Source organism: Lepidothrix coronata, unplaced genomic scaffold, assembly GCF_001604755.1.
Source record: "Lepidothrix coronata isolate B3197 unplaced genomic scaffold, Lepidothrix_coronata-1.0 Scaffold25, whole genome shotgun sequence".
Taxonomy (NCBI): Eukaryota; Metazoa; Chordata; class Aves; order Passeriformes; family Pipridae; genus Lepidothrix; species Lepidothrix coronata.
The window spans coordinates 6,462,904-6,489,327 of NW_016690205.1; the positions used below are offsets into that span (position 1 = coordinate 6,462,904).

The 26,424-nt window shown below is 46.8% G+C and overlaps 1 protein-coding gene across 1 annotated transcript in view; it reads right to left on the reverse strand.

Annotated features, from left to right (window-relative positions):
- Window positions 1–26,424, reverse strand: part of TCERG1L (transcription elongation regulator 1 like) — a 58,946-nt gene that overhangs the window by 7,761 nt on the left and 24,761 nt on the right. Inside the window, exons 5-10 of the mRNA XM_017809355.1 lie at window positions 16,445–16,570; window positions 12,080–12,174; window positions 10,872–10,960; window positions 9,399–9,553; window positions 2,913–2,982; window positions 351–486 (exon numbers count right to left, since the gene is read on the reverse strand). Coding sequence (XP_017664844.1) covers window positions 351–486; window positions 2,913–2,982; window positions 9,399–9,553; window positions 10,872–10,960; window positions 12,080–12,174; window positions 16,445–16,570 — 671 coding nt within the window. The remainder of the gene's footprint in view (window positions 1–350; window positions 487–2,912; window positions 2,983–9,398; window positions 9,554–10,871; window positions 10,961–12,079; window positions 12,175–16,444; window positions 16,571–26,424) is intronic.

Below are 26,424 nucleotides of genomic sequence, written 5' to 3' on the forward strand. Positions count from 1 at the left end.
GACAAGCCTTCCAGGTGATGTACAAGACACATCATTTGCTCTTTGGGATGGTGCATGGCCACAGTCCCCATGATCTGCTGAGCCACTGCTCTGTGCTGGAAGAGCTGCTGCCCCTGGTTATCTGTGGGTCTGTCTCCAGGAATTTCTTTGGGAAGGGCTTCAGTTCTGCATGGCAGTGTGTGCCAGCAGGAGAAAAGGCACAGAAAGTGTCCCAAACCAACATGGTCATGGACTCCCTCTCACCAATTCTCCATTTGGCTGCTGAGCCATAGTCATGAAATGACTCCTGCATCCCCCTGGCTGATGCCCTGGTTGAGAGATGGGATGTCAGGAATGGAGCAGTTCCTTACCCCCCTCTCCAGCAGCATGTCTCGGAAGTGGGTGATTCGCTCCTCCAGGGGAGGGGTGATCTGGGGGGCAGATGTCTCCTCATTCCTCTCCTCCACTCCAGCCCTCTCCAGGCCAGCAGCTTGGGAATCTTCTGTTCTTTAACAAGGTAAGATAGAAAAGAGTTCAGCAATTGTGAGCCTGGGAGGGGATTTTAATCCTCCCCAGAACATCCTTGAGGATCTGGGAGCCGCCGGGAGCAGACGCTGATGGATGAGAAGTTCCCCCAGCCTGCAGCTGGTTATTAAACCCTGGGCTTTGGGGGACCTGTGAGGGACCTCTGGCAGCTCCTTATGAGGAAGGATGGTCCATCAGGGACATCAGAGGGACTCAGCAGCCAAACATTACACGATAATTCCAGCTACAGCAAAGTGACAGCTTTAAATAAACCTTGCCAAGGAGTACAGACTTTGAAGGACCAAAAAGACTCATCTTGGTTTATTCTTTTTCCCCCTCTGTTTTTGTGGCCTGGAACCTGACAGGTAATGCTCATCTTTTATTTTATGTTCCTGTGCACCCCAGGAGCTCATTCCTAAGGGAAGTAATCCAGGAACACCCCGAGTTCACAAACCCTGCCAGAGGGTCTGTGTTTATTCTGGCAGCCTTTTCCAAGATTGAATCTGATTGGAATAAATAGGTGTTCCTGAGAAATCACATCCTACACATTGTCTGAGTGCCTTTGCCCACAATATTCCTGGATAAAGCAGGTGGGCAGCACCACGGGGCTCTCTGCCGGGATGGACAGTTCATCATGGAATCACAGAATCATTACAGTTGGAAAAGACTTCCAGGATCTTCAAGTTTCAACTGTAAAGTCACAGCACCCTGAGAGTGATGCTCCCCTCAGGTGCAGCCCAACATAACCAGTGTCATCACCAGAGCTGAGCTGCTTCACACAGGATAAATATCCCCTCCTGGAGCATCCAGCCCTGTGATCCCCAAAGGACCCCCAAGGATGTGAAGCTGCTGGAGCAAGTCTAGAGGAGACCACAGAGATGCTCCAAGGGCTGGAGCCCCTCTGCTCTGGAGACAGGATGGGAGAGTTGGGGGTGTTCACCTGGAGAACAGAAGGCTCCAAGGAGACCTTAGAGCCCCTTCCAGTGCATAAACGGGCTCCAGGAGAGCTGGAGAGGGACTTGGGACAAGGGATGGAGGGACAGGACAAAGAGGAGTGGCTTCCCAATGCCAGAGGGTGGGGTTAGATGGGATATTGGGAAGGAATTCTGGGCTGGGAGGGTGGTGAGGCCCTGGCACAGGTTGCCCAGAGAAAATGGGGCTGCCCCATCCCTGGAAGTGTCCAAGGCCAGGCTGGACAGGGCTTGGAGCAACCTGGGCTAGTGGAAGGTGTCCCTGCCCATGGCAGGGGGTGGGACTGGATGGGCTTTAAGGTCCCTTCCAACCCAAACTGTTCTATGATTAAGTTCAGTACAAATTCAGGCTCTTTCTGGAAAGACCAGGAATCTTTAAAGGATCACAAGGTTCAAGTGAGAGTAATTCAAGGAAGGTGATTTGATTTTTAGCCTCCTACTAAACATGACTGCATTTTCTATTGATGCAACTTTCACCACTACAGGATATTACTCAGTTTGAAATTTCAACAAGAGACCAATTTGGTTTACTTCCAATCAGAGGAATTTGATCATTGTGTAACTTGAGCTCTGGCCCATTATCCTCCTGCAAACAATTACATTCCACTTGACATTCATCCCAAAACGGTGCAGCATCACCAGTGAGCTGAGAGGGACCACACTGGTGCCCTTCACAGAATGACAATGAGTGTGATATCAAAATAGCAAATTTCATTTGGTGACATCACCCATGAAAGGCCCAATCCAATTTCTACTACACACAAAGAGCTGTGTCCAGCCAAAACTGAGGGAAGTACATCCCATTGCCCCCCCAGCCAAACATCAGGAAGGCTCCTCTGTCCTTCAGCCCTTACACAAGTGAAAATGATACTGTGAATCACACCGATTTTTTTTCTCATGCCAAAAAAAGACAATAAAAAATTTAATTTAGCAAATATACAACAATCTGCACATCACACTCCATGACTGCCTGCTCAGAAGGACACAGGCCATGGATCTTGGAGGCCTGAACGTCTCAAAATTGTTTCTTCAATTGTTATTTCATGAGAATTTGAAGCACAAATGGTAATAAAGGTCAATAACAGCAACACCGCAGGCTACTTCTGAGCCTGGAAACCTAAGACCAGGGGAAAAAACTGCTTCACTTCAATAGACACAAAGATTTTGTCCAATGTCTTTGAAATAACTTGAAATATCCTTGCAGTCTTTTGTTTAACCATTTTAAAGGAAAAGCTACTCAGACAAAAATGGATGGTGTCCATGGAAAACAGAGATTACAGAGAGACCTGGAGTCTGATGAGGACTGGATACCCACAGAATGACTCCTATAATTTAGTGGTGCAGTTATCCACACAGAAAAACTGTGTTTTCTTTGCCCTCCATACCAAACATTCCCTTCCCACCATTACATACAGACAGGCAAACTTTAGAACTTACTTATTTCTCTTAGTTTTGATGTTGAGATCATCGTTTTCATCCCCTGGGCAAGAACTAACACACTTGTCTGCTAAAAAGAGAGAAATCATTACTAGATTGGAACCAGAGAAATGGGAACACAAATTCCTCCAATTGAGCTTTCACTCCTTGTCTTTGCTGCTCAGTGTGTTTAAAAATATACTACGTATTTTATCAGATCCCCAGAATTGCTTCATCCAAAGGAAAGGGACAGAAATAAACTGACCATTTTCATTCATTCAGCAAAATCACTCATTTTTCATTCATGACATTATTGGTTTCAATCTTGTTATTGTTTCACTTGATCCTCCCTCCTCCCTTCCCTTAAAAATGCAGCTGCAAAGACATTCTTGCAAAATGATTTCCGTGCTGGCAGCCTGAGGGATTCACTAGAGGGAACTCCCCCAGAACCTCCCCCCTTAGCCCATTTTTCTTTCAAATATGAGCAAATACACCCCCGTTTTCCCAGGAATACAAGCACCAGTGTGGCAAGACTGTGGAGATACCAACAACCTCCACACTCCTGATGTTGGGAATAACTCCCAAGGCAACATCACTCCCCTGGATTGACCTGGACACGCGTCCTTGAAGGACCCAGAGGTTGGATTTTCAGTTGTAAAACACGTTTCCTTCTGAAATATTTTCTTTTCATCCACATAAACTGCAGTTTTCATCCAAATTCCACTGGACAGAACACCAGGAGCCACAACCACCCAGTGCTTGGTTTGTGCTGTGACTCTTCCATCCCAAACACATTGGTTGAGAAATGTAAATATCAAACTGCAAGGGGTTCCCTTGAGAATATCAGAACCACCAATTTCAGCCCTTTTGGATTAGCCTGGTAATGAACTTGTCTTGCTCTTTAGGAAACTATGAGAAAATAAATTAAAGGCAAATATAAAATCGAACTGAGGTTATGGAGAGAAAAGGTTTGAATAAATGAAATGGTAAGATCTGAGCTCACTGAAACCCAACAGAACTCCAAGACTTCTGCTGAAAAATGGGCCCAGTCTTTGTACCAGTGAAGGGAACAGAAATTTGGTAATTTATTTCATTTATTTCTAGTTTCAATTTAAGAATCTTGCTCTTAGCTCCCTTTGGTTCCCTATTTGAAGGAAATTACATGTTTATTTGTGTTCTTTCAGCAAATGTTACTTTCTATTTAAATTCAGTGCTCAAAGGAAAAATAAAAAGCAAAGAGCAGCTGTGACTTTGCGGCACGGAAAGATCGGGAGCAGAGACCCCATGAGGAGGAAAAACATGGCAGGTGCAAAAGGACATTCTACTTAAAACCCTAAAGGATAATAAGGAGAAAGGGATGGAATTCCAAAATAAGGAGAGATTGATCTCAACATTCCTGGCAATAAATTAGCATTATGACAACATAAATAAATGGAATAATGTTTTAAATAAACGTAAAATTATTAGGTCATAAATTACCCCTTCTCGGTAAATTCTTTTTTGAGAGAAGAATTAAAACCCAATTAAGAATACGAAGAAATAGGAAAACCAACCTGTGAACTCAGAAGGTGGAATGTAACACAACAGAGATATTATAGAGCTATTAATTAGGAGTTGGACATCTTGCAAAGGCAGCAGTAGTGTTAATTTAACTCTGAGGGTAAGAATATGAAATGAGACTATTTGTTGGTGCTTTCCAGGAGAGTTGGGTGACTAGGCAAGCACAACTCTGTTCCTACCAAATTTAGGGAAATGAGTCAGTGGTGGCCTTGGCAGTGCTGGGGGAATGGTTGGACTCATTGGTCTCAGAGGACTTTTCCAACCTCAGTAATTCTGCGATTCTATGAAAGAAAAGGAAAATCCCCCCCTGCACTTGGCACCTACCATGGGAGCCCTTCCAGAGGCGGCTCAAGGACAGATGTTGTGGGAAGGTCAGACACTCTGAACCCTGATGGGATGTTCTTTTAGTAATACAAGTGGGGAGAGTCCAACCAAGGTAGCAGAGCCTTTCACATTCCACATTTCCACAGGACAAGAGAAACCCTCTGGTGATGATAAATTATGTGAATTTCTCCAGCTACTTCAAGAAGAACTCAAGTTTTAAATCATTTTATGACAAGATCTCTCACAGCTCTCTTAAAAGGAGGTATCATTTTAAAGTTTTGCCATGAAAAATCTGTGAACCGGGTAATAAAACCCAATCTTAGCTACCACAGAGCCTTCAGGTAAAGGAACTCTGACACAAACATCCCAGCTTCAGAGTTTGATTCCGTCTGACCTTTCCTATCACACCTCAGGTTCCCCCAGAGAGCAAGGACAGACCAAACCCTCTTCACTTTGCCACATGCCAGGGGCACAGCGCTGTGGGCAAATGGGACACAATTCCAGCCAGTGCATCACTGACACCTCAGTGCAATGGAAAACTCAGGAAAACATGACAAATGGTGTCTGTGCTCTCACTCAGAAATCCACTGAATCACATCATGTTCCTGGACCTCTGTGAGTTACAAACCCACTGCGTAGGGAAGAGGCAACCAAGCACAAAATGCAGTAATTGATGTAAAGCTTCAAGGAAGAACATCTCTTGACAGGGATCTTTCCACTGAATCACAAAGTAGAGCACTGCCCCAGTCTGTTGGTCTATTGAGCTTAGTGCTGATTAATTAAATCACTCAGCCAATCCCAGCCTTGTCAGGAATTCTGGTTCATTTTCCAGCCCAAAGAGGAAACAGCATTTACCAGATCCTTGTTGATCCACTGCTCCCATGCAAAACTCTGATTTGCAGTTTTGGAGTTGTCTGTCAGCCCAGGAGCTCCCCTGTGATAGGAACAGGCTTCAGATTTTTGTCTGAATGTGAAAGGGTCTAAAATATTTGTGGGAATTGAGTAAATGGAACCATCACTGGTGGATTCTACCAACTATATTCAAGGTCAGGTTGGACAGGGCTTAGAGCTACCTGGGCTAGTGGAAGGTGTCCCTGCCCATGGCAGGGGGTGGGGCTGGATGAGCTTTCAAGTCCCTTCCAACCCAGGCCATCCTGTGATTCCATGATTCTATAATCTCCATTTTCTTCCAATTAGCTGAAAAAACTTCCTCAGCCTGAACATCCGGACAAACCATAGGAGGAGTTAAGGAAGAGGAGGAGATAAAAACAGATCCATTTGCTCTGGGACATGGGAGGAGCTGCCCCTCCTCTCCAATCCCACGGGATGACCTGATGGGCATCATTAGTGAAGGGCCACGTCCATCAATCTCCTGAGAACAAACACTCGGAGGAGGTGGAGGAACTGATAAATGAGTGTGGTGGGGGGAAACAGTTTTCCCCCTGAAGTTATAAAATGGTAAATCCCCAGGGGATAGTGACTCTTGAAGTTCTGATCCAATGAGCGCTTTTCCAAAATATAAACATATCACAAGCAGAACGGAAGAGAAGGTATTTGTAGTTGTTGTTGGGAAGAAGTAGCCATGTTGTAGAGCCATGGGCAAGGGGCTCAGAGCCCTTGGGGCCTCTGCCCCCCCCCAGCCCCCTGCAGGGGGGCTACAGAGACTTTTAACAGTGTAAGACTGGGCTAAGTATCTGTAGCTAAGAGCTGGGGGATGTTTCTTCACTGTGAGCAGCAGCAGCAGCAACAACGGCAGAACTGCACTGACTGAAGAAATGGTGGCAGAGAGCCAGAAGAGATAAGACCAAGCAATAACGACAGGCATGCAGCAACACAGAGAGAACTCCTAGAAGGAGAGAGAGAGAGAGAGAGAGAGAGAGACAGAGAGACAGAGAGCCAGCAGCAGAAAGAGAATTAGGCTCTACAGAGACAGAGTTGGGGTAAGAAACTGAACCAGAAACCCCCAAACTCCTTGGAGACCCCTCCCAGAGAGAGGAAGAGCATGAACTCTTACTTGAAAGAGTCTTGAAGTGCTACAGCACTGCAGAAAGGAGCTGAACAGCTCCGAGAAGGAATGCAGAGAGGGTGACCTTGGCCCCCCCACTGCTTGAGACAGAGCACAGAGCTCTGCAAAGGGGACTTGAATCCCCTGAAGATACAGACTGTCACGAAGACCCCCGTGCTTCGTGGTATGACCATGGTGAAGCAACCGTTGTCTGGGTGAACGCAGCCCACGGAAGAGAAGACCCTCGCTTGAAGACGAGTGGCCGAGGGGCTTGGATACCCCCTCGTGTGTACTGGCAGAGATCCAGCTACAGCTGCTGCAGAAGAGATGCCTGCTGCCTTAGAAACACTGCTGCTCTGAAAGCGAAAAGGATCTTTCCTTCTTCCCTCATGGACTTTTATTTGGAGGGGAGAAGAGATTTGATCCATTGTAAATACTATTCTGTCATGGTAGAGATTGTATATAATGTACTGTAGTATTTATTTGTACAGTCATTGTAATATATTCCCTTTCCCCCATTTTGAGTCTCGTGTGGTGTCTGGAAAACCCATCTCATATTGGGTTGAGATGTGGGAGGGGGCTTGGACAAGGGAATTGGGTTTTGGAACTCTCAAACCATGACAATGAGTAATTTTTCATTTATGCCCAAATTACAAATGCACTTGATCTTTCAGCAGAGATAACCCAGAGCACCCCATGAACAACTTCACTTGACAACTTGTTTTCCATGCCTTTGATTTGAAGATTCTAATTAAAACTCAGCAGCAGCCACTCAGCTCAATAAATTTGGGAACCATTGTTGGGAACACACAGCTCATTTGTGTTATTTGTTTACTCCAGATTATAAACTAAGAGAAGTGGGAACAAATAATCCCTTTCACCTCAGCAGCCAATATATACTAATTATAACCTGCCTTGCTCAAACACCAAGTAAGGCCAAATTATATCAAGGAATATTAAGACAATTAGCAACAATGAAAGTCATGGCCATAAAAAAACTGGTGCATGAGTCAAGTCTTCGTGGGACATAGAGATAATAAATAAAAAGGATGGAACACACAGCAAAAAACAGAGTTTTTAAGTGGGATGTACCAACCATGACTTCAGACCCTCCCGTTAATTAATTACAGACCATGAATTATGATACAGACCATGAACAATGACCTCAGTTTTGTCTCTGGTCATCATTCCCCCTTGTCAGGAATTAACTGAGCTGTAATAAAAAGCATATGCTATCTTTTTCTCCTGAAGAACGAATTTTAGCTGTAATTCCAAAGTGTATCTGCTGAAGTTCTTCAAGTCATATACAAAACGTACATAAATATATATACAGGCATCTGCGGATTGAAATTGATATTGAAAAATGTAATTACAGCCTTTGTTGATAAGGACACACCAACAGCAAACAGCCTCTGTGGCTGTTTTCCTGCTCATACTGCTGGCACAAATCCTGGTTATCACTCCTTTTTATCCCCTGTAGACACAGGGGTTAATTGGGAGCTGTGCCCCTGGTTCAAAGCCAACACCTAGCCCCGCTGGGTTGAGGGGATGAGGCAGGTCCCCTTATCAGACTGGCAGTGCCATCCTCCTTTAGTTATAAAAACTACATTTTAAAACAATAACTAAAGTCTCACTTTCCCTCCCTTCCATCTTTCTAGACCTCACCACTAAAGAACAAGCAGCAACTGAAGGATAATGACTATTTTTTCTCCACGAAAAACAGAACATTCAGGAATTCCAAGCAGCTAATCAAGACCAAGAGCATTTCCAGTGACTGCCATGACTCAGTGCCTCCCCCGTAAGGGCAGGTCTTATGGACCCTGCACCCAGCAAAGCCTCAGTACATAAAAGGAGCACTGCCATGGGAAGGAACCACTCCCAGGAACAGGGAGTCCATTAAACTGGTGAAACATAATCCTTGGAGAGAAATGTGGTGGAACAAGCTATAGAGCCACTATAGAAACAGCAAGCAGAGGCTGGCACACTGGGCTGCTCCTGGACTGGCACCAGTATGACAACACCTGGACTGAGCAAATAAGGTATGGAGAGCAGAAAAGAAGCTGGAGCATGGGATGGGAAAGTCCAGCTGGGAAAACCCTCCCTTCAGGAATCCAGGGTGATCAGAAGGTGCCTGGCAGAGCCACGGTTAGATGGAAGCACCCACCTTTCCACCAAACCTTTTAGCACTCAGAGATTTACTCCTGAGATTTTCCCCCCTCTACAACTTGGTTGGATAATCATTAGCTCTGGAGTATCTGCCTTGTGCAGCAGCTGAGTGATGTGTTGGTAATGGTCTCCTAATGTACATCTTGGAACTCAGGACAATAAAACATACAGACAGAGTCTTCTGAGACATATTTTATACCTCAAAGATTCATCTCATGTAAGGAGCCACCTGCTCCTTCCCTGCCAGTAATGAGAACACTCAGTCCCCAGCTCAGCATTCCAGTGAAAACAAGGATTCTGCAACAAACAGCAATTTTCCTGCAATACTTCACATGGAATCTCCAAAGGAAACCCGCTCTAACTATGGCTACCAAACCTCCACCAAGCATGTTCAGCACCCAGGCTTCCCTGGACACTGGAGTTTAGAGGCCAATTATCCCAGAATGAGTTACCTGGAGCAGCCTCCAGCTTGCGCTTGTGCGGGGGGTCCTCGAGCAGCCGGTTGATGTCCCCGCGGTGCCGCAGGTCCAGCGGCTTCTCCCACACCGAGAGCTGCATGGAGGGGTTGAAGAAGAACACTCTGTCATCTCCAGTCCACACCACACACCTGTGCCAGGAGATAAACCGGGTTTAGACCAGGTCAGACACATCCACCAGCAAAACATTCCCCCCAGCTGGGTATTGCATCTGCATTACCATGCCTGGTGACACGCACTGGGACTGCCCTCTGCCCATCTGCTGTGCCCAGTGACACCTCCTGGGACTGCCCTCTGCCCATGCCCTGCCAGCCCACCCCAACGCCAACTCTCTCCTTGCCAACACAGTATCACAGAAATGGTTGAAAAATCCCCCTCCTCAGAAGCAATAAGGGGAAATCCTATCGCAGAAGGGAGAAAGAACCAAGCACAGAGCTCACTGTGTGCCCACAGCATGAGCTGCCACAGGAAAAGAGATTTCCTGATCCAAAGCCATGGCTGAGAGTAGCCAGTGGCAGGAGCCTCAACCATGGGACAGGGGAGCCATAACCTTGATGCCACAGGCCAGGGCTCTGCTTGCTGCTGGCAGGTGGCCATGGGAGCCTTTTCCGCTGTGCTGGTGCAAGGAGGTGTAATCACAGCACTCCTGGGCCATCCCCATAGCATCCCAAAGGCATTCCTGGGACATCCCCATGGCATCCTCAATGTCATCCCAGCCAGCTCCCACCTGCTCTGGACAGGTCCCCCCAGCTGGACAGGTCCCCACCACCACTCCAGCACTGCCCCAAAGCTTTAGGTTGATTTTTTAGGGCTGTTTCAGATCTGACAGACATGACCAAGTGCAGTCTCATGGCTTGGCCAGGTAAGAGATGCATGGCAGCAGTGCAGCTCTTTGTCCTGACAGTCATTTGGAATCAGCCAAGACAATATGAAAATAAGTATTGCACTATCCTTAATAGACATTCAAAATCCGGGAGCTGTACTTCCCTAAATTTATATGTAAATAAACAAACAGAATTTCCATCTCAAGCCAGCAGTTTCTGAATCACAATGAGAACTAACAAACACTGACACACACACACACACTGACAGGAGGAAAATGCTGGTGTCTCTGAAGCACAAATATCTGGAAGGAACAAATCTTATAATTAGAAGCTCTGCTGCTTAATTGTTATTAAAAGCAGGGAATAAAGCTGGTTAAAAAATAGTCTGGTCTGGGTAAAAGAGTCCAAACTGGAAAAGTGCTCCCCCACTGCAGAGTATTAAAATAATATGACACACACTCTGTGCACCACAGGTGAGACATCCCACCAAAGTGATTGCACAAACCCAGCTGTGGCTTCAATCAGAAAGACAGCCCATGGGAGTTTTGTCTTTCCCACTAACACATGTCTGGGAAGGGAATGGCACTGAGGAACATCCTCTATCAGTCTGACCCCCCCTGCTCACCATGGTGATCCCGGCACAGGGGTGGAGGCCACGGGCTTGTTGCCGTTGGCTGTGCTGTCACCCTCAGCCACCAGTTTAAAGGAATGACCCTGGAAAGGCAGACAGAGATGAGTTAACAAATAAAGCCCGTGCTTTATTTGTACTGTTATTGCTGTACAAATCACCCCTTTAACCTGGAGTGGATTCCCCTTAGGGCCATTATCCCATGAGTGGCTTTATGAACAACCAGCTGCCTCGGGAATAGCCCAGATAAACGGGAATGATAAAAATGTCACCCCACTTCCAGCAGTATAAATGAAAAAGCAGCCAATGCACTCCTGTCCATGCCAATGACTCCCTTGGGAGAGCAGGGATTACTCCGTGTATGGCACTAACGAGGAAGGAATGAGCCCAGGGAGCAGCAGGTGTCTCGAAGGGCCCAGCTCCTCAAGGCCATCATACGGGTCCTGCTTCCTGACTTCCAAAAGGCAAAACAACAGGGGGTGGAGGGGACCCAGCTGCACTCTCTCCCCCATAAAATGGCACAAAAGTATTTGGAGCTGCTAGAGTGAGTCCAGAGGAGGCCACACAGATGCTCCAAGGGCTGGAGCCCCTCTGCTCTGGAGATAGGATGGGAGAGTTGGGGGTGTTCACCTGGAGAACAGAAGGCTCCAGGGAGACCTTAGAGCCCCCTCCAGTGCATAAAGGGGTTCCAGGAGAGCTGGAGAGGGACTTGGGACAAGGGATGGAGGGACAGGACAAGGGGGAATGGCTTCCCAATGCCAGACAGCAGAGGTATATGGGATATCGGGAAGGAATTCTTAGCCATGAGAGTAGTGAGGCCCTGTCCCAGGTTGTCCAGAGAAGCTGTGGCTGCCCCATCCCTGGAAGTGTCCTAGGCCAGGTTGGATGGGGCTTGGAGCAACCTGGTGTAGTGGAAGGCATCTCCTCTGCCCATGGCAGGGGGTGGAACAAGATGACCTTTAAGGTCCCTTCCAACACAAACCATTCTGGGATTTCATGGGGAGAAAGCCAGCTGCAAAGGTCCCTTCCCTAACACTGCCACTCAGTGACAGAGCTCCTACAAAACACCAAGGTAAATTAAGTCTGTGGCTCTTTAAAATCAGCTGCAGGAAATGATTGTGTGTCGCCAGCACAGCCCCACACCCTGACTCCAATTTGTGCAGTTCGATGGTTTAAAGAGGTTTTTAAGAAGCTCCAGCACAGACCTTGTTGCCATCGCTGTCCACAGGGACACTCTTCCTGTCCGTGTGCAGGATCAGAGTCGGGGGGCAGGAGGATCTGCTCGATTCTTTGCCATGATCTGTGGGGAGGAAGCATTTTTTTTAACGTCAAATAAACTTGCAACAAGCCAAAACTAGTAAACAGAAACCAAACCACCCCCTACAGCTCTGAGCCCCCTCTCTCCACCTCTTCCTTCTCACTTGGCTCTTTATTCACTCACATACCTTCCAAATACCACCTTTTAATGGGAATCATTCACAGACCTTAGAAGGAGGTTTTTATTGCATTGAGCTTTGTGTCCTGCTCTCCCTGAACCCACAATCTTTTCTCATGTGATATCCTGAGAGACATGGCTTAGTGGGGGGCTTGGTGATGTTTGGTTAACAGTTGGGCTCAATCTCAGAGGGTTTTTCCAACAGAAATAATTCCCTGATTCTATGATCCTCTTCTCTGTGGGGACCACAGCCCCCCTGGGAACAGTAGCCCTCTCCCCCCTGGGGTTTGGGCCTGGCCATCCCCTCTCCTCCCAGCCCAGAGATCCTGCTGTGATCTTCCTGTGCTCTGGGATAACCTCCATAGGAACCACCACCAAGTGCTGGGTTGCATTTCCACTGGAAGCAGTACAAGAACACTTTCCTCTCCTTTCCAGACTCCTGTCTCCATCCTGAAATCCTAAACACCAGAAGTTTCTGCTGCTACGAAATGTCTCCAGAACAGAGAGGCCTTAAGGGACCCCAGGGAAAGGCAAAAAGGCAGCAGGTGTGAGACACAGACCCAATCATCAGAAAAAAAGGAGTTTTCGCAGTAAGACATATTAAGAAATATGTTATTTTCTTAATTGTGGAGGGCTTTTTTTCTTCTCGTCCTCTTAAAACACATATGTAACTCTGCTTCACTTGGAATATTTCAGAATAATAAAAAATTAAATCCATGTCATTTTGCTCAGAAGATGACTTACTCAGTTTTTATGGGTAGAGAAAGAGAACATTTACAAACCAGATCAATCAATTTCCACATTAAAGGAGCCAGGAGTAGGGAGCAGCTAATACATATCAAAGAGGGCTCTAAATTCGCCTTCCTTCCCTCAGTATCTGGTAATCAGGAATCAAAGCTTTACCAGGAACACTGGTCTTTGAACACAGTGAAGTCACACCCAGTCAATGTGCACCTCTGCTTTCTCCTGCCTGGCCTCTGGAAAGGGGAAGGACATCCCAGGAGTGTGCTCAGAAAGTTCTGGGACACTGGAGGGATAACAGGGGACCTGTCCAACCTGGCCTTGGACACTTCCAGGGATGGGGCAGCCACAGCTCTGGGCAACCTGTGCCAGGGCCTCACCATCCTCACAGGAAATATATGAGTGTCAATTGGGAGATTTAAGCAAACTAAAATAAGAGAGAAACCATAAACACACTCCAGGAGCTCTCATTTGATGCACAGGAAGGTACAACACAGTGTAACTGCTTTTGTCTCTGCTTCCCCTGCCCTGCTCGTTAGTAAATGAAGCTGAGGATGAAGCCCAGAGCAGGGCTGGTGTGGGCAGCTCTCCCACACCAACAGCCACTCTCAATCCTCTTTGAACCTCACACACCTTCCTGGAGGAGACACTGCAAATGCCCAAGGCAATCTCTTGTTCAATCTCTTCTTCAATCTCTTTTTCCATCTCTTTTTTGCAGCTCTGAAAAGCTACCTCACAGCATCCCCAGAGCCCCAGGGACAGACTTGGGTGCTGCAGCTTTTGCTGAACACGTGGGTGAGCTTCTGCAGCAGGCAGCTCCTTAGGCATTCACGTGGGAAACACAACATTTTGGGACAGTCAGCACATAGAAAAGAAGATGGGAATAATAAAAAAAAGGAAAATAAAATAACAAAGGAAAGTCCTGACAGTCCCTGTGCACTGCAGGAGTCATTTAGTTTTATGTCTACAGTTGAACACTGAATGTTTTTCCTAAGTATAATGTAAAGAGAAAGATAATCCGAGCTTGTGCCTCCCTTCTCAAGCTCAGGAATCCCCAGTGGGCTCAGGACAGGAGAACCAACCCCATGGGCTGTGCCATGGGGGGATCCCGAGCCCCCAAACAGCACAGAGGTGGGGGAGGGTGGTCCATCCACTGCCCCACAAACCCTCTGTGCTTCCCATGGAGGACACCAAGCAGGTCCCTGTTAGGACTTTTTCCATCATTATAGATCTCCCCTCCTCTGCTCACGTGGGGGAAGAACATCCAGCACAGCCTGTGTTCACCCTCCACTGCCAACTTGGGAATGTCTTTGCTCAGCTTTACTCATTTCTCATTAAATAATCTTTTTTTCCTCTCCTTTTTCACTTAAGTGCGTAAACTAAATTGCAGCCTGACAATTCAGGCACCACAACATCTTTCCAACCCTTTTTTTGCCCCTAAACCCAGCGGTGTGATCATCATCCCTTTGCTGTGCCGCTGCCCAAGGATGCGCTGCAGACAGAGGATGAAATACCTGATCAAAGAGGCTTCTCCTGCTCCACGGCAGGTACAGAGACATGAATAATTCACAGTGTGAAAAGGAAAGGTGAAGCAGCAAAACTACCTTGGGTAAATCACAGAGGATGTCGGTGTGTGATCATAAACAGCTGATTAAAAGCAGAATTAGAGAGGGAGGGGAAGAGGGAAGGTTGATTCATGGCACGAGGAGGTGTGGACAAGACATAATAAAAATTTGTTTTGCAAAGGTATGTAGAGGCCAAAACACCATTAATCTCAAAAGAAGTTTAAAGTTCTGATTCCAAATGCTTCTGAGAACTGGATTTACTCAAGTGCACACATGTGAATACTCTGGGTGTTATCATCCCCCAGCATCTCCACAGGTTGGTTCTGTCTCTCCTCATAACCCTATTGCTCTGTTTTTTGAGACTGCCCCAAAAACCCTCCCTGACTGTTTCCCAACTCCTCCTCTGCTGGTTCTCACTCAATCCCAGTGTGGGATTTCAGTGCTGGCTACACCAGCCAGGTCCATGCCCTGCTCCCAATGGCACTTCACCCCATCACCACAGTTTCAGGGACAGATCCCACTCCAGCTCCTGCCTGCACATGGTATTTTCCACTGTCAGTGGTGTCTGTTTGCTGCTCTCACCAGTTTTGCTGTGCCCTCCAAGCACTCCTTTCCCCTCTTAGAACAAATGTACTTGAGCTGAGCTTTTCTCCATCCTCCAGCAATCACTTCTCACCCTCCCCTTTATTGTTCTGGAGATTTGTAATGGGAACAGTACAATAACAAGGACAAATTCTTTGTTGGTGCAGAGTTCAAGGACAAACTCATTGCATGGTTGCATTTTCCAGGCACAGAGCCAGCACTGCCCAAGAGGTGCTATTTGTCACTGCCCTGAAAATCATAAAATCACAGAGTGGTTTGGGTTGGGAGGGACCTCAAAACCCATCCAGTCCCATCCCCTTCCATGGGCAGGGACACCTTCCACTAGCCCAGGTTGCTTCAAGCCCTGCCCAACCTGGCCTTGGACACTTCCAGGGATGGGGAGTTACAACCTCTTTGGCCAACAAAGTCTAATCTTTAGGGCTGAAGGATCAGATAAATTACTCCTGAACTGATCCCTAGAGTAATTCCTGATAAACGCTCGGTTTTTTCCATGGAACAGGACTGGGAAGGTGCACTCACAGCCCTGCGGTGCCACAAAGGTAGCAAGGGTTGCTGGATCCCCCTCTGTGGCTGTGTGGCCCCAGCTCAGGCAGAGGAATCACCTTTTCAACCCCATTGCAGCATCTCCCCTGCAGTAACAGAGCTCCTGCCTTCACACCGGCAGCACTGCGAGAGCAATGTCCTGTTGTTAGAGATGATGTTCCCAATTTCCTGGCAAAATCTGATGGTGATTTGAGCGTACACAAATCTGAACAAAGCCATGAGACTTCCTCTAGCCTTTGGAAACAGCACTGCCCCTTCCCTCACAACACACACACGTTTAAATGGCAATAAATAAACCTGGTTTATCACACAGTACAGCACAGAGAGCCATCAGAGGGTTTGGCCAACAAGGTTTTGTGGAGCAATTACCCCAAAGACAAACACATTGTCACTGCAGGGCTGTGAAAACCACCAGTGAAGGACAGGGAAAGCCCAAGATGTGTCAGAGATCTGCCTTTTATGTCATCAAATTCAAAGCTACAGCCAATTGCTGGAGTGAGAAAACAGGACTCAAAACACACTGAGTACACCCCTAATTCACTAAAGCAAATGTCATTAAATTGGAGGAGACTCATTGAGGGTGCCCATCCCTGTGTAGCACAGGAAGCTCAGGCTGGTTGGGAGAACACAAATCCACAACCTGTGCTTCAGCCATTATTCCAGGACACGGAAACACAACCCACCTGTCAGTGCCTGGTCCATGAGGTTGGTGGCCATGAACGTCACAGCCGGTGCGGACACCGCGGTGACACGGGTGACTTGAGTTGGCATCAAGGGACCCACGTGGGCATCCAGCCTGGAGCCAGAACCTGTGTGCAAACCATAAGGAAACCCATTTTTAACCTGTAAAAAAAATATGCCTTTAAAAAACTCAGCTTGTTTCCCAACTGTATTTCACAGAACATTTCTTTCAGCACTCGAGGCCATGGGCTGGTGGTGAACATGGTGGTGCTGAGGGTTGGACATGGAGACCTTAGAGAGCTTTTCCAACTTTTATGACTCTATTATTAATCTCCTGCTAAACACTTCCCCCTACAGCCACTGGCATGGTTAAAACAAGAAGGTTTGTCTTTAGCTCAGTTCCTGCTCTAGCCTGCCCACTAATTCTCAGACAATAAGCGTTGAAATTAATGAAAGAAAACATAGCCCTCAAAATAAGAATTTGCATGGATAGATTATTGCCTTAAGAGCAGATTACAGAGAGACCAGTTCTCTTATTTTAAAGAACACACCTCTAGTTCCTACTGTTACTCTTCACAAACTCTTTGTGTCCCACTCTATCCACGGGAAATGATTTTGCCAATAATTTAAAACTGCAGCTTTATCCAGGGAACCGCAGTCTGCTCAGACAGGGCCCAAAGCAGAAAATCACTAATGTGCTCATGTACATTATTCGTGGTAAATCAGTAACCCAGGTTTGCTGCTAGAACTGTGCTAATTAAACCAAGCTACTCAGTCCTGGAGAATTCACGGCTGTTGCCAAATTTAAGGTCAAACCTGGAGTATTAATTTCCCATTATTATGCACAAAACCATTTTTCAGAAACCGAGAATCCCATGCAAGGCCCACAGAACATCCTCTCCTCTCAGCTGTAAGTTCAGGTGTCCCATTAGAAGTTCCATGTTCTATTTACAAGCCACCATTTCCAAACTGACCTGTCAGTACAGACATACCTTTACTTTAAGGCAACCTCTGGAAAGAATGTGTTTCCCAAGCACAATCCAAGCTGCCAGATTTACTGACCCTTCATTTCACTAACTGTTCATGGGCTATCAAACAGTTCTCATCCCAGCTTCTCTGAATTTAGGAATAATATGGATAATTTCTGAAACCTCCACTCATAAAAACTCGCTAACACACTTTAAACCCCTTCTATGATTTGTGTTTCTACAGTCCCAGGTGCCAAAGCACAGCATTAAACATAACTCTCACCGACACAAAACTATGGAATCCTAGAATGGTTTGTGTTGAAGGGGACCTTAGAGAGTTTCAAGACCCTGCCATGGGTAGGGACACCTCTACTATCCCAGGTTGCTCCAAGCCCTGTCCAACCTGGCCTTGGACACTTCCAGGGATGCTTCCACAGCTTCTCTGGGCAACCTGTGCCAGGGCCTCACCACCCTCCCAGGGGAGACCTGCAGGACTTCCTTGGGATATGAGGAGATGAACTACCAGCTACAGGATAAACATCAAGAAATGAAACATTTCATTATTTCCCTTCTTTTTTTCCCCAACATTAAGTCAGGATAAAGAAATCCCTGCAAGACACAATCGACAGCACAATAAAGAAATTCCCCTGCACGGTGCTGTGATAAATGGAATCCAGACTTGCTGGGAAGAAAGAACGATAAATAAAGCATTTAGGGAAGAGGAGCAGGTCAGTGAGATGTTTGTTGTGCTCCCTACAGCACCACAGCGTGACTGGAGGCACTTGTACCTCGGCCACCTCTAACAAGAACTGAACCATTTTCCAGCTCGAGCCCATGTTCAGACCTCAGGCAATGACAGTTCCTTAGTTCTGCTTCTGTCAAAGCCCCTGGCAAAACCATTACCTTTTATGAGCTCTCTGGATATCAAGGAACACTGAGGAACCAGCAATTCCAACTCTGGAGTCGAAGGTGTCTCTAATTACATGGCACAACAGCAGATTCCCAACAGCCCCTTAGCAGGACACACACGTGAGCACACGGAAATTCTGGTTTCCACATCCTTGGAGACCATTTACATCTGTACCTTAGATGTACACTCCTACACAATTAATTCCAGGAATAATATTTTATAGAGCAAGAGGGTTTGGGGTTTCTTCAGCTTTTCAAATTAATTTTAATGACAACAAAAAGGAGACTTTAATCCTGTTGATTTCAGAAGTATCAGAGACAGATTAAAACGGAATTTCACCACCTTGTGCTAGTGGGGTTTGTGCACATGAATGACCTGTTATCTACAAAAATATCCTTGGAAAAGGTTATGCAGCTGTGGCTGCCCCATCCCTGGAAGTGTCCAAGGCCAGCTTGGATGGGGCTTGGAGCAACCTGGGATAGCGGAAGGTGTCCCTGGCCATGGCAGGGGATGGCACTGAATGAGCTTTAAGGTCCCTTCCAGCCCAAACCAGTCTGGGATTCTATGAATTCTCTACACCCAAAACTGGAATAATTTTCATAACATGCATAATTATCTCTCTGTAATTCCACACACACATTTGAGCTGAGCTCTGCTCATTCTCCTACCACGGTTTATGCTGCCTGTTGAAATGTGACTTGCCATTATATAATTTCAGCTGCTTCTTTATGTTGATTTATTACCAAATCCAAACACAATATCAGTGCATCTTTTGATGTGATGGAAGCAATTATCCCACAGCTTCCACCCGCATCACAGTCAAGTATATACATCCATATACATATATATACTTATTTCATACATGCAGATCGAGTTCAACTGCTTATTTTAATTATAAGTGCTGCTCACCAAATAAGCTGGAATGATTTAAGGCAATCTTAACCTTTAAGGAATAAATATTTATGCTTTATAGCTCTTCAAGCTCATAAAGAGCAGCCTTTGCAATAGATGGATTTGGAATACCAATAAACTCTGGATTGAGTTGAATGTCACAATGCAATATCAGCTTCTAGTCTGAACTGAACATAACCTGGGCTGGAATTACACCCCAGTATGAAGCCACACTCTGAGCGTTTTACGATTAAATTTAGGCAAATTTTACTCTAACACAGTCCTGTGGAGTGGGAGGGAGGATAAAAGTGCTCTTCCCTATGAAGTTTTGGATTATTGCAGAGTCAGGGAGGCCTGACGAGCAAACCAAGTGTTCAGAGAACATCTGCCCCTTTTTGAGATTATTTCAGCACGTTTTCCTGCATTTTACAAACACAGAGCAATCCACATCTCCTTACACTGCAAGGACACCACAAGGACAAGGGAGGAAAAAGGCACAGGAATGGAAGGTTCAGAAAGCTGAAGATCCTCTTGCAAGTGAAACAGTGCCCTGATTTGCACCCCTGATGAGAGAGTGTTCATTGGCGTGTGAGATGATGGAATGCAGAGGGGAGAGCAGGGGTGCCGGAGGCTCCGTGGCTGGACTGGGACCTCACCCCTCCTGCAGAGGGTTCAGGGTCTCCACAGACTCCCCCTCAGCTGCTGGTCCCCACGGCCACACTGTCCAGCCCCACCTCAGCCACGGCTGGGCATCAGCAGGGCTGGAGCAGAAGGATCACACCGGGCACAGCTCGATCCCCAGAGCTGCTCCCCCAGCTCAGCAAATACTTCCCCATGGAGAGTGGGGGACCCAGCCAAGGGGCTGCCCAGGCACCTGCAGCCCCGGGGAATGTTCCCTCTTGCCCTGTCCCTTGTTCTCTGAGAGAAGAGGCTGACCTCCACCTACAACTTCATTTCAAGTAGTTCTAGAGAGTGACATGGTCACCCCTTTGTCTCCTCCAGGCAACAGCCTCTGGCTGCTCCCAGCAAGTCCCACCAAACCACAGCACAGCCATGAGGTTCCACACAGGCACCAGCCACCCATTCAGGAGTGGATCAGGATTCAGCACCAGTGATGGCCCAGCCTGAGCCACCATCCTGAGCCACCATCCTGCTCAGCAGTAAGAAAAATGGCAAGGTTTTAATTTAAAAAACTGACTGTTTTTCACATACCCAATTTCACCCCTGTTCCATTCACATTTTCTCTTTTCTCCCCTTTATGACATACTTTGTATTTCCCTGCAGTTGCACTTTCGATTAGATGAGATACTGGGAGGAAATCCTTCCCTGGGAGGGTGGTGAGGCCCTGGCACAGGTTGCCCAGAGAAGCTGTGGCTGCCCCATCCCTGGAAGTGTCCAAGGCCAGGTTGGACGGGGCTTGGAGCAACCTGGGCTAGTGGAAGGTGTCCCTGGCCATGGCAAGGGGGTAGAATGAGATGGGCTTTAAGGTCCCTTCAATCCCAAACCATTCTGGGATTCTGTGACTCTTTTAACACCACTGAATTACAAAACTGCGTTAAAGAAAAGCATTCCAGTGTGAAGGAATCTCACCCAAATGCCTGGAAACTGCTGGAAGGAACAGAAATTTGAGGAACAGATAAGTGAAGCCATGAAATAATTAATTCCTGAGCAGCAGGTAATGAGCATGTCTGGGTTGCAGGGCAGGCACTCACCAGCCTCATCCCATACCTGGAAGAAGCTGCTCTGCTATGTAGGAACAGCCATCACAACACGGAGACAGGGAAAGGTGGGAGGAGAAAGGGTGACCAGAGACAGGGAAAGGTGAGAGGAAAGGGGGTTCCAGCCCATGGCAGCACCTCCATCCCCGCTCACTCCAGTGTCTGACCTGTTCTCCAAACTCCCCTCACTGTCACTGGCACTAAGCTCAAGGCGCTAAATCCTCTGAGAGGGATCTGATCCCAGGCACTCCCCCAGCCCATGTGAGAAATGCCTGTAATCCCCAGCTCTGCATGGGGAGCTCCAGAAGGCAACGCTGGGAATGAAAATCCAACGTGTGATATTGCAGGGAAACCATATCTCGCTTTAAAAATCATGGCCAGCATTTCACACTTAGCTCTGCTGCCTCTCTAATGCCTCCTGGGGGACTTGGACTTGAACTGAGACAAAGAAACAGGTAGAGTTAAAACATCTTGGAAGAGAAGGGAATAACCTTAAGAACTCTGTGACCAGGATGAAGCAGGTCGGGCAAAAGCATCAGCACAAAGCTTCTGCCCAATACAAACCAAGCCCAGCAGAGAAATCCAGCCTTCCTGCTGCTGAGGATGGGCCTGGGCAGAAGAGACCGGGATGCAGGATGGTTTGGCAAGAAGGAATCAGAACAAATCCATGTCTGGTCCAACTTTTTCACTACTGGAACATTGCTCTGAAGGAATTTGCCCATTCCCAGCCCCGAGGGTTCTCAGCCAGGTGAGTGACATCAGCATCATGGATGGGATCATGGAATCATTAAGGCTGGAAAAGACCTTAGAGATCATGAACTCCAGCTGTCAACCAGCACCACCATTATGTTCACCACTAACCCATGTCCCCAGCTGCCACATCCACACAACTTTTAAATCCCCCCAGAGATGGAGACTCCACCACTACCCTGGGCAGACAGTTCCAATGCTTTACAACCCTTCTCATGAAAAAAATTACCTAATATCTAATCTAACCCTCCCCTGATGTGGACACTTGTTACTCTGGCTCCTCTTTTCCTGTCTTGGTGCAATCAAACTGCTCTCAGCCACAGGGAGGATGAGTTTGTAAAATTCCTGGGATATAAACACAGAGTTTAATTGAAAAGAGGAGAGAAATGAAATTAGTAATTTCAGCCTCTGTGTCTAATAGCCAGTACCAGTCAGACACAGAAATGCACCAATTTATTTCTATTATTGCTGCTATCATTTCCTGACCCCAGAAGTTACTGGAGATCAGGGTTCAGGGACTTGCTTCATTTAGAAGCATCATTCGTCCTGATGAGGTAATTTGGGGCAATTCTGCCTCTCTGCAAAGGACAGGACAGGTCTCTTTGCTTGAAAAAAGGAAGAATTGAGCAGTAATACTAAAAAATTGACTTTTTACCAACTATGTAGCCTTCTCTAGCTCCATTCAGCCCCTCAGCTCTGCTCTTCCCTTCTCCTCAAGGACATACCGTGCTCTTCCTCAAGGCAATTTTTGATGGGTAAACACAAGGCTGCCTAGAACATACCTTTGAGGAATTTTCTCTCCTTCCTCTGTTTCTTTGAAGGGCCCAGACACATTCATTAAAAAGATTCAGCATTTTCTAAATCTGATTATCTCCCTCAGATCCCAAACGTGTGGTGTGTTCCGAGCAGCCGCTGCCTTCACATCTCTGCTGAAGTGCTGCTGGGTGAGGCCTCATGAGAGACACCTTCAGCACAGATGCTGGAACGCTCAGCAAAGCCTGCCCTGTCCTCATTCCTACCCCAAATTTCCCCAGGAGAAAGCCACAGTGTCCCCTGGGTGCGGTGGAGCTCCCCTGTACTCTCCTCCCCTTCAGCACCGGGGAAAGTCTCCACACGCCGCAATACTTTCTGGTGTTCCAGGAACCACAGCTGCCCCAAAACTGCCAAAAGCTGGAGGAAACCGGTGAGAATGGCAATCCCTGTTTATCATTTTCCCTGGAATGCACCATGAAGGTGGTTACAAAGGGCAATGGTGATTCATGGAACACAGTTCTGCCCTATTGAGTCCTCCTCACTGGGAAGCTGCCAACAGCCCCTCGACTCAAGCTGGAAACCAGAAACTGAAGCAAATTTGACAACTAGATGCAAACAGGAATTTTTTGCCTGCTTGAAGAGAAGGAGACACCATACACAAACAGAACTTACACCAGAAAATCATGGAATCCCAGACTGGTTTGGGTTGGAAGGGACTTTAAAACTCATCCAGTCCCACATCCTGTCATGGGCAGGGACACCTTCCACTAGACCAGATTGCTCCAAGCCCCATCCAACCTTTGAATTTTGGCAGCATCACTGATTTTGGCAGAATTACCTCAACTGCTTTGCAGTTCTTCATCCAGCTTTCCTGTGGTTTATTTTTGTTTGAGTTTTCCTATTTTGAAATCAGAAAAAAAGAATATGGAAATTGCTACTGAAGATCTATTTTCCTGCTGTACTGGGAAGTAACACAAATAATACATTCAGTCATCCCAGATGGAGCCCAGAAGAATGACAATGAGCTGGAAGGTGAAGGGTGACTCCAGAATGAATGGGTGTTTCTGAAGAGGAAGAGCTTCCAGCCGGGATGGTCCAGCCTGGCACAGACACCAGGGAATCCAGGGCATCACAGCCACTGCAAGAAGCATGAGCTGCTTATGGATTTTGGCATGGAAATGCTTTATTTTTTAGTTTAAATTGATAATGCAGAAGCTTAATCACCTCATTGTATTCCATCCAATTAATATATTGCCCTAGAAGGATGTCAGGAAATTAGGGTAGAAATTTCTCTCTTTGGTTAAATGAAAAATAGAGGCATGAGACCCAAAACTACAGAGGGACAGAGACGCACACACACTCACAGATATGTAACTGTACAGCAGAAAGGCAATATTGAGAACTATCTTTTCTATAGGAAACTTCCCCAGCCCTGGAAGTGTCCAAGGCCAGGTTGGACAGGGCTTGGAGCACCTGATCTGATGGAAGGTGTTCCTGCCCATGGCAGGGGGTGGAACAAGATGATCTTTAAGGTCCCTTTCAACCCAAACCAGTCCAGGATTCCATGATTCAAAGACTAAACAAATCAATACCTCCATTCCCACAAAGAGCAGGGCAGGGAGGAGGAGGGAGGGCTGTGAGTGCTCACACTGAAAGCAGAGCCCCACCTTTGCTCAGGGACTCAGTGCTCAACATCCACGAGGAAGGAAAGGGCTCTGGATGCCAAAAAAAGCTTCGCTTGAAGTTTGCACTTCTTTAAATACCTGAAGGTACAAGTCTGTGGGAAACCAGCCCTTGTTAGGTCAGTTACTGAAGGAGGTAATCACCATCTCAGCCACCACGTGGGTCATCTCCAACTGCCACCAACTCACCCAAGGCTCTGACAGCCTTGGGTACTGTCCTTTATCATCCAGGAATCAAGGACTGTCTGATTTCAGCTGCCAGGACTCTGCCCAGATTTAATTCCTGGGTACAAGGAGAAGGTGAGGGATGTCCCCAGCACACCCCTGCCCTGCTGGACCTCCACCAGTCATGCCCCAGCACATAGCCCTGCTGTGGCAAGGGCAGCCCAGGCACGAGGAACAGCAGAGTGTGGGTACATCCCACAGGCGGCAGCAGCTCTGGAAGAAAAGCCCTGTTTGGGAACGATTTGCATCTCATTACAATGATCCTGTTACAGCTCTGACTGCCAGGCTGGACACTGACTGTGGCATAAAACACGGATTATTGGAAAATATTCTCCTCTGCATTGGAAGTCTGGTGTGTAATGAGGGATTGAAGGGATGATGAACACGGACAGTGCCCCCAGCAGTGTGTGAGAGCTGCAGCACAGCCCAGCATTTGCTTAATGCCCACGGGGAGAATTTTCAGGACTATCTACACAGGACAAGGCAGTGATGCCTGAAAAAGGGGCTTGAGGAGGGAGATTCAGCTCTCAGCACACAGTTAAACAAGAGAAAACAAACATCTGTTTGTTTAAACGAGATTATGCCTCCTTAGGATGAGTACAAATGGGTGGATTTGCCATGGTGGCTCCCAAAACAAACAACATTTGTTTTTGTTTAGTTCTTCCCACTTAGGTCTCTGACTGTGGCAGCTTTTCAACCTGGGAATCTGCCTCAGTTCTCTGAAGTTTTCCAGTGACCAGGTACCTCACACACCCTGATCCCTCCCTGCATCCCACAAGAAAAATCAATAATACTTCTATATTTGAATTTTTAAGGGACATGTTTTTGGGATCTCTGGTTTCCAAGTCCCCAAGTCACCTGGGCATCTGTACAGAACATCCATGGACAGGATGCTGACCCTTCAGGGTTCTGAGAAAATTTTCAGTCTTCCTAAAATCAGAAATTAATCTCACATCAGTTACTCTTTCAGTACTTCTACAGAGATAAAACACTTCAGCACAATAAGAGCTGTCTACCCTTGTTATACCTCAGCAAACAGCTGCCAGACACCACTGGGTTAAAATTAAGATCTCTCCAACTCTTCCATCCTCCTACACTCTAATTTCAATTTCCTTGAAAAACTTTATTTCTCATGGGGTTTTGAGCATCATTTCAGATTCCACCTCACTTCTGACAAAGATTCTGTTGCTACAACCTCCCTTAGACATAAATCTATGACCTGGACAAAGGTTTAAGAAGCTGGAGCATTTTCAGACACACTTAGTAAAGAACCAAATTCTTTGAACTTCTTTTCTCTCCAGCTCCTTCTTTTGGGAATGGGGTATTTAGAAAAAAATGGGAAAACTTTGGCTCATAATAAGGCTCAACACAATTTTCTGTGTTTTTATCAGCCATGACCCCACCCTCCTGTGGAAATTCCTCACAGATCTTAATGTTTATATGCAAAATAGAACCGAAGATACAGAACCCCCGCTTTCAGAGAATCCCAGACCGGGTTGGGTTGGAAGGGACCTTAAAGGCCATCCAGCTCCATGCCTGCCATGGGCAGGGACACCTTCCATGGACCAGGTTGTTCCAAGCGCTGTCCAACCTGGCCTTGGACACTTCCAGGGAAATCTCTTCAGTAGGAATTTTCACTGAGTTCCTTTGCCCTCAGCTTTATTATGTTCTTAACATGTTTCTGTCAGTTTCCCATATTTGGAAATATTGGAAATCTCTGGATTTTTCTGAAATTAATTGATTGCTTTGCAATGCCCGTGGAAACGCCTTGGATTCCTCACTAATGCCCACACTGATGCCATTACTCCTCAATATTTGTTTGAAGAAATAAAAAAAAATCAGGGCAGTTTGTAAGGTGCCAAAAATAATTAAACCCAGGGATCCTTCCTGAGCCAAAGCAACCCCCAGTAACTCCAACTTACTGGGGTGTTCCAGGTTGGGTTTCCTGCCAGCTCCAAAACAACTGCTGCTCTGGGCTGCAAACAGGGTTTTATCATGAAATTTTAAAGGACCTAGAGCAGTGCACCAAGCCCAGATCAGCTGGAGCTCTAGGCAACAGTTCTGCTTTCTTCTGCAAAATGCCTT